This window comes from Colobus angolensis, unplaced genomic scaffold (genome assembly GCF_000951035.1).
Source record: "Colobus angolensis palliatus isolate OR3802 unplaced genomic scaffold, Cang.pa_1.0 Scaffold18, whole genome shotgun sequence".
In the NCBI taxonomy this organism is placed as follows: Eukaryota; Metazoa; Chordata; class Mammalia; order Primates; family Cercopithecidae; genus Colobus; species Colobus angolensis.
The window spans coordinates 1,344,821-1,352,738 of record NW_012114932.1 but is presented as its reverse complement, the minus strand read 5'-3'; the positions used below and the strand labels follow the sequence as shown (position 1 = coordinate 1,352,738).

The 7,918-nt window shown below is 54.1% G+C and overlaps 1 protein-coding gene and 1 long non-coding RNA gene across 3 annotated transcripts in view; both read left to right on the top strand.

The window, feature by feature from the left end:
* The first annotated feature begins 838 nt into the window (after positions 1-838).
* On the top strand, positions 839-2,665 carry LOC105509658. Its single transcript, XR_001001468.1, has 2 exons — positions 839-936; positions 2,014-2,665. It is a non-coding gene; the product is annotated as an uncharacterized LOC105509658 (long non-coding RNA).
* A 2,648-nt stretch (positions 2,666-5,313) lies between these two features.
* MAPKAPK3 (mitogen-activated protein kinase-activated protein kinase 3) overlaps positions 5,314-7,918 on the top strand; it is a 33,971-nt gene continuing 31,366 nt past the window's right edge. Inside the window, exons 1-2 of one of the 2 annotated variants that reach the window (XM_011938988.1) lie at positions 5,314-5,409; positions 5,711-5,981. In XM_011938988.1, the coding sequence (XP_011794378.1) occupies positions 5,763-5,981 (219 nt within the window). In that variant the 5' untranslated portion in view covers positions 5,314-5,409; positions 5,711-5,762. Of the gene's footprint in view, positions 5,425-5,710; positions 5,982-7,918 lie in introns of both variants that reach the window. The other variant, XM_011938989.1, reaches the window with a different exon arrangement.

The window sequence follows — 7,918 nt, the reverse complement described above, 5'->3', positions numbered from 1 at the left end:
GGGCCCGGGCGGGGTGCGCGGGCGCCGTCGCCGGGTCTGGGGCCCTGGGCAGTGAAAGGAAATACTTTGACAGATTTCCAAGAACTTTCCAGGAAAACGGGGCGGGGCCCTGCGAGACGACCAATCGCGACGCTGAAGGTGGAGCCGAAAGCGGGGTAGGACGGAGAGATCAGTAGGGAAAGACCGGGTGGGGAAAGTTAAGGAGGGGCCCGGGCTCAGCAACCCGCGCCCAGATTGCCTTCTGGCATTCTGCGTCGTTGGGGAAGGGCCCTCTTATCTCGCCGTGGAACTCCTGGCAGGGCGGGGGGCGGAGTCTCGGCCTTGTCCTCCCTACTAGCGACTCCTCCAAGGAGGTCTGTCGGCGTGGGCAAGCGCCCGGTGTTGGGACGGCCGCTCCTGGACCCTAGGACTCTGTGTGTCGGGTGTCGGATTGGGTGGCATGGGGTGAGGTCTGGAGCGGGACTTAGGGCAGGGTGGGGTGCAGAGGACGGTTCCAGAAATGAGTGGGTCCACTGGGGTCAAGCCGGCGGTCACCACAGCCAGAAAGATCCAGACAAGAACGTGTCCTTTGAAAGAGTTGAAGGAGAAAGCACATCCCAACTTTTCAAATTCTGGCCGGCTCGGCCAGTCAGGGGAGAAGAGACTACAGATTGGAGGAAGCAAGCAGAGACAGCCTCAGATGGCCCGGACTCTGGGTTGGTGCCCCGCCGCCCCCCCCAAAAAAAAATGCTGAGAGAGAGAGTCCTGCAGCTCAAAACATTGGGAGATAATCTGGGAGCAGTGTAGTAGAGGTTGGGGCAGGGTGGTGGGGCAGAGTAGTAACACTCGCTCTTATCTACAGGGAGTACTTGCTGCATTTGATCCTCTACAACTGGTGTTGCTCCCATTATGCAGACGGAAGACAGCCCCAGGGAACAAATGCTAGGAAATGGCAGGGTAAGAGCTTGATCCCAGCTCTGAATCAGAAGCCCACACTCCTACCAGGACCCTCTCCACCTGTTTCAGTTCACTGGATTCACTGTGGAGCATCTATGTGGGGTCTGTGTGAATCTCCTCCAAATCCTTGGGCCAGAAGAACTGTGGGATTTGGAGAGGTCGCAGGGTCCACTCCCCACTCCCCACCCCCTCCCAGTGTGTGCACCCAGAGTCCTCAGAAAGGAGGCTAGCTTTGAGATCCTGGGTAGGGATGATAGACCCCTGGCTGTGTTGAAGGGCCTGAACGATAGCGTCCAGGGAAGACAGAGCTCAGCTTGCTCTGCCCAGAATGGCAGAAGGCAAGAGACCTGAAAGCAAAACCCTATGAAACTGGAGGAAAATGGTTTAAGTGTCAGACTTCAGGGCAGTAACTTCTCTGCAGCTTTCCTGAAGGGAAGCCAGGCTTCATCAGTGCAACTCTGCCAGCCCCCTCCTGAGTTGGTCAGAAGCGGCCGTACCAACACCCCATGGGGGGAATGCATGTGCCTATGGAAGCATGGACACTGGTTATAGGGACTGGGAGGGGAGAAGCAGCACCTTTGCTTACTTTTCATACTTCTGTATAATTTGAATTAATGACAACGAGCAAGTTTTACTTATGCAACTTAAAATTTTAATAAAAAGAGACAAGCTTAAAAATACAATTATAAACTTTTTAGAGCAATTATACTCTAACTCCATTTTAAAGTTTCTTGGAATGGGGGTAGAGGGGATGGATACCTTATAACCCACATTGAGGGGTGGGATACCTGGATAGCCTGGTATTTGGCCCCTGTGTGGACTACTGACTTAGCAGTAGGAACTGTCCACTGTCTCATTACTATGAAGACAAAAGGACTTTGCAGCTGCCAGGCAACAGAGTTACAATTTTGAACTTGGGTCTCTTATGGGGCCAAATCCCAAGCTCTCTACCAAAACTATACTTCTTACCCCTCACCATGACTATTCAACTGAACACTTACTATGTGCCAAGCACTCTCAGCAATGTGCAGCCTCATGTCGTTGTCACAACTACCACATATTATCTCCTCTTTACAGGTGTGGAAACTGAGGCATGGAGAGGTTACAATATACCCTAGATCTCCCAACTGGCAAGTAATGGTTGAAGTCAGGAGCCTACACACTTCCTCCTACTTCCTCTGTGGGTGCTGGTGATCTGCCAACTCCTAGACATCCAGCTTTAAGGTCCTCAGTGAAGCTTCTCTGCCCCCAGGCCTGTCAATGTGAGAGCACCATGGGTGTCCCTTTGAAAGCATCTCCTACAGAGGACAGTGATTATGCGGTCTATGCGTAAACCAAAGGATCCCAAGGGTTTTGGCCTTCCAACTAGTTTTGTGTGTGTGTGACTATGACAGCACTGCACAACTCACCTGCATGCTGGAAATAGTGATGTGCCCCTGTTCTGCCCCAAGTGCCTGCCTCAGGCATTGTGGGTCCCTCTGGCCAACTTAGTACTTAATTCTCCTGCCCTGGTTGCTCCCTAGAAGCCCTGGCTCTGATTGCTGAGCCCACACTGCCACCTAGCCGTGGCCCCTCTCATGCCCTCACTAGCCAAATCTCCATAGATTCCTCCCTTCTAGGATACCCTCCCCTGCACTCCAGGGATTGACCTTACTGCAAGATTCCCCTGCCCCTCTCTACCCAGAACAATCACAAGATGAGTCACAAGAATACACAGCAGTGCGTTCCCCAAAGTCTCCCTCATTTTGCCTCCATCCTGTCATCATGTGCAGCCTCCCCTCTCCAGGAAGGACAGAATGTGTTTGTGTGTGTGTTGTGTGTGTGTGTGTGTGTGTGTGTGTGTAGGATTTAGCCACCTTCACTTTAAGCTATTCCAAAGTCTCTGTCCCCTTGGACACACAGCTATATGAAGGGCTGTGTGGCAGAGTCTGCCACCATGAACCCACTCCTCACCAGGCCTAGCCATCCCACATGCCAAATCCTCCCATCATAGTGGAGGGGATGTGGCAGGTGGTTGCTGGAACATGAGCACTAAGGGAAAACCACATATTCTGACTTTCCTGGGCTAAGTGAGTAGTTGCAAGTCATCTCTCTGATGGACCCATGGGGGGAATGCATGTGCCTATGGAAGCATGGACACTGGTTATAGGGACTGGGAGGGGAGAGAAGCAGCACCTTTGCTTACTTTTCATACTTCTGTATAATTTGAATTAATGACAATGAGCAAGTTTTACTTATACAACTTAAAATTTTAATAAAAAGAGACAAGCTTAAAAATACAATTATAAACTTTTTAGAGCAATTATACTCTAACTCCATTTTAAAGAAACAAGACATCTTCATGTAACATTCAGTGAGATGCCTTTGGCTGAGGCAAGGAGCCAGCCTCCACCCTCAGCTGCCTAGCCTTCTGCTCATCCAGAATGACATTTTGCTCAGCCTCAGGTTCACCAGACTCAAACTAGTCGCCTTTAGAGAGCAGAGCCTTCTTCGGTGCCCTCAGCAGTAGAAGCTTCCAGATCATAGGGCTTTCTAAGAGGCTCTGAGATCTTGAATCATATTCTCAGGTTGGGCTCAGGGACATCAGTCCTGGGTCCAGCTGGGCATAAATGCGTGTGTGTGCACATGTGCATGTGTATCTGTGTGCATGTGTTATATGAATGTGTATGCACATGTGTAAAGGTGTGACTGCATGTGTACATGTGTCAGAGTATGTTTGCACATGTGGCTGTGCAAGGAGCCAGAAAGGACTAGGAGAGGAGGCCATAGTTTGAGGATAAGAGCCCAGCCCTGAGGTTGTGCTTTGGAGTTGGAATGGGGGCTCTGTCATGACAGCTGCTGACCTCAGATAGGTCACCTAACCTCTCTGGGCTTTTCTGTCCTGTGTGTCTGTAGTGTGGGGCAGAACGGATAGTGTGACCTCCTCCAGTCTCTGTAAGGTCGGTTCCAGGGAGAGCACCTACCCGGCATCTGGTCTACAAGAAGTGTTCACTATGGCCAGCTGAGGCTATTGTCTGGAGCCTCCTGCTTCACTGAATACTGCTAGCCTAAAGGTCGCCTGAAAGAAATAGGGGCAGAGCCCCCAACCCTGTCTCCACTCAACAACTGCACACAGTGGGTACTCACTAATAAGTTGTAGCACCCTTTCAGTCACTCATTCACTCATTCATTCACAGGACGAGCATCTTTCCAAGAGCTACTTCTCTGATGAGGCTGGACATGCAACCCAGGGGTCCCTGAGTGTGTGTGTGTTAACCAGTGGGGCTGAGGGGAAGGCGCTCACTAGGCCTAAATTCGGACGCCAGGAGTGGGATGGCTGGGAGATGCCTCTGAGTGGGACCGAGGTCCTGGTACCTGCAGTCCTGTAGATGGCCTGTAGATGACAGCAGAGGCCCACGCAGAGCCCCTGCCCTGAGCCACAACCTTCCCAGTCCCAAGTGAACCAGCTCGCTCAGGTCCCTCAGCTTCCGGATTGGGGGAGTGATGTACTGTGCGCAAGTAGCTCAGATCTGTCCCAGGAGACAGCCACAGCCACCCTCCCTATGGCTCTAGACAAGTTGTTTTCTCCTCAAGGGCCGCAGTTTCCTCATCTGTGAAATGAGAGCTGTTTAACAGCCGGTGTTGGGAAAACTGGCTCAAAATACATAATGTGGTCTAAGATGGGCTTAACAGAGACTTAAATGTGCAAGGCAAAACTAGAAAGCTAATGGAGAATATCTGTCACTCGGATGGGGGGCAGAGACTTTTTAAACACGACGCCAAAAGCCCAAACCATAAGGTGAAAGGTTGGCGGATCTGACCAAATGGCAACTCGGGATTTCTGGTCCCCAGGACGCTGTATATACCAAAGGGAAGCAACGAGTCAAGCGGGAGCTGCACAAAAGCGGGCAGTCGCCGGTGCTGGAGACGCCCAGAGCCACCAGAGGCTAAAGAGTGGCGAATTCAACAACGACGAGATGCCACTTCCCTCGGCATGTTGGCAAAAATTAAAAAGTTGAGTACTCTGAGGGTTGGCCACCACTAGGCAAGTCGGAAGCTTAGCAAGCCATACTGGAGGGCCACCTGGCAGCGTGCCGAGCAAACACCTGACTCAAGGAGAGCTTTCAAGAGAAAGAAGACGTCCTGCGCTGTCACGTTCTAGGTCACGAATAAAACCCGGGACCCGCACAGTAGCGGACTGCCAGTGCAGGAGCCTCCCTGGGTGGTGTCCCTGGAAACCGAGGAAGTTACCGCCCCCTCGGGAAGCCACGCCTCCTATTTTGTTCCGGCTCGGGGGCGGGACCCAGTCGAGGCCCGCCTGGCCCTTTAAGGCTGACCTAGCGGGGCCCCAAGTTGGGATGACGCGCAGGGAGCTCGGGGTGGAGGGCGGGGGAGGTCACGTGGGCGCCAGCAGCGCGACTCTCGGCCCTGGGCGCTCTGCGGCCGCCAGCTCCCGCGACCGCCGCCCCTGCCCCTCGCTGGTGCCTCAGCAAGGTGCGTTGCCGCCAGGTACGCCCTCGCCAGGTACGCCTTCCTGGGTCCCCTCTGCGGCCTCCTTCGGGGACCTCGCGGCCATTAGGCGCCCGGCCCCTTCCCTTCTTGACACGTGCCCGGGCGGCGCTCGCTTGTACCCGGCCGCGCGACCACCGACCCCTGCGGCAAGTCTGTACTCTCTGGCCATTCGTCCCGCACTCCCAGCTTGCCCCGGGCTAGCAGCCCAGCCCAATTCAGAGGTTCCAAAGCTGTGGTGTGTTGGAAAAGTCTGGGCGGGACTCACGCTTCCCCTTTCCCCCAGGTGCCGCTAGAAGCGCCAGGCTGGGGCCGCCTCCGAGCGCCCCGCCGGGGCCATGGATGGTGAAACAGCAGATGAGCAGGGGGGGCCTGTGCCCCCGTCAGTTGCACCCGGCGGACCCGGCTTGGGCGGTGCTCCAGGGGGGCGGCGGGAGCCCAAGAAGTACGCAGTGACCGACGACTACCAGTTGTCCAAGCAGGTGCTGGGCCTGGGTGTGAACGGCAAGGTGCTGGAGTGCTTCCATCGGCGCACTGGGCAGAAGTGTGCCCTGAAGGTCAGTGAGCCCTCACTGAGGCCTGGGCTATCCTGGAGGGTCCACAGCGGAAGCCTGTGGGTGAAGCTATGTCTAGCGCCCCTGCTAAGCTTCCTATGCTCAGCAACATGTTTCATCCTCATACTGTCCTGTAAGGTCAGGCTTGTGGTCCTCCCTACTTTACAGTTGGGGAAACTGAGGCGTAGTCTAGCTAAGCTTTGGGTGTCCCAGTGAGCAAGGGGTGGAGTCAGTATGGCTAGAGCTGCTGTACCCGGAAGCAGGGAAGGGGTGACTCCTGACTCTGGGGTTCTGGCTGGACCCATGTGTTCAGGCCCAAAGGGGGTCTCTTGTTCAGCTTGGCTGCCCCTTCCATGTGAAGCTCCTCTGACTGGAATGGATCTGTTTCCCTTTGCTGGAAGCTGAGCCCTCACCAAGGCTTGGGTGGGGCTGCTTCTTCCCTGTGGCCCCTGCCTGTCTGGGCTGGAGTGGTGTGAGCCTCCCAGGGCTGGCCAGAGGATAAGGCTGATGCCCACTGCACCTGTGGAGCCTCAGGAGGCTGCTGATGGACTCCTGTTGAGTCGCTGGTCCCATGTTGAAAGGGACAGGCCCTGGTCCAACCCACCCCTGGTTCCTGGGCAGAGGGCGGGCCAGCCATCTAACCACCTCAGACTATAGGCTCCCTGGAGACCTGGCATGCTGATATAGGTGACATGGTGGGGGTCGGGGGATGTGGGGGTTGGTTACCTAGTTCTGACCTAAGGCATACATCTGGGCCTTGGGCCATACCCCATACCCAGAATCCCTTGAATCTGTCATCTCTGGGGTCTTTACTCCTCTGTAGCTTATGCCAATGGATAGGTAGAGCATGGCAGGGATAGTGACTCCTGGAGGCTAGCAGTACAGCAAAGGCCCTTCTCATTTTACAAAAGATTTTCTTTTTGTTGTTTTTTTTGAGACTCCATCTCTCTCTGGAGCTCCGTCTCCGGCTGTGTTGCCAGGCAAGAGTGCAGTGGCACGATCTTGGCTCACTCCAACCTCCACCTCCCAGGTTCAAGTGATTTTCCTGCCTCAGCCTCCCAAGTAGCTGGGACTGCAGGTGTGTGCCACCATGCCCAGCTAATTTTTTGTATTTTTAGTAGAGACAGGGTTTCACCATATTGGCCAGGATGGTCTCGATCTCTTGACCTCGTGATCCGTCTGTCTCGGCCTCCCAAAGTGCTGGGATTACAGGCGTGAGCCACTGCACCTGGCCTTTACACAACTTTTAATTATGAGTCCAAGTGCAGAGTCCTCTAGATATGGCTAATGGGTATCCTGTGTTTGCCAGTTTCATGACTTTGGATGATATCCTAGACTCTTGAAGCCAGGTTTCTGCATCTATTCATGGGGAAAGATAAGGAGCTGTTGTGAATATGAAATGAGATTATACGTTTAAAGCACTTGGTACAGGACCTGATACAGGTCTGGAGAGGTTACAGGACTTATTTAAAGCACAGGATCTTAAAGCATCTGAGCAGGGAGCTGGGCCCAGCTCTCTTGTGTCTTTCCCAGGACCACTAGGGCCAACAGAGGAGGTTGTCTCCCCAGACTGCCTTGGAGGGGATCATGCGGGTGGGTCTAGGAGAGGATCAGGGTTGGGCTGGTGGGGCTGGGCTCCAGATATAGCTTCTTTGCCCACTAACCCAGCAGTCGAATGGGGTGCGGGAGCTTTTCAGAGTCTCAGGAATGGGATTCTCTGAGTCTTTTAGGGAAAAAGTCTCTCTTCTGAGGGCAGACGGGGATTCTGAGGGCAGAGGGGGATAAGGAGATGAGGAATGAGAGTTTTCATCCTCATCTGGGCACCATTTAGCCCTTCCACCTGTGCTATGATTGAGGGCAGTCTGGGTGGGTAAGGGATTGAGGCCAGAGACCCACTTCTTTTTTTTTTTTTTTTGAGACGGAGTCTGGCTCTGTCGCCC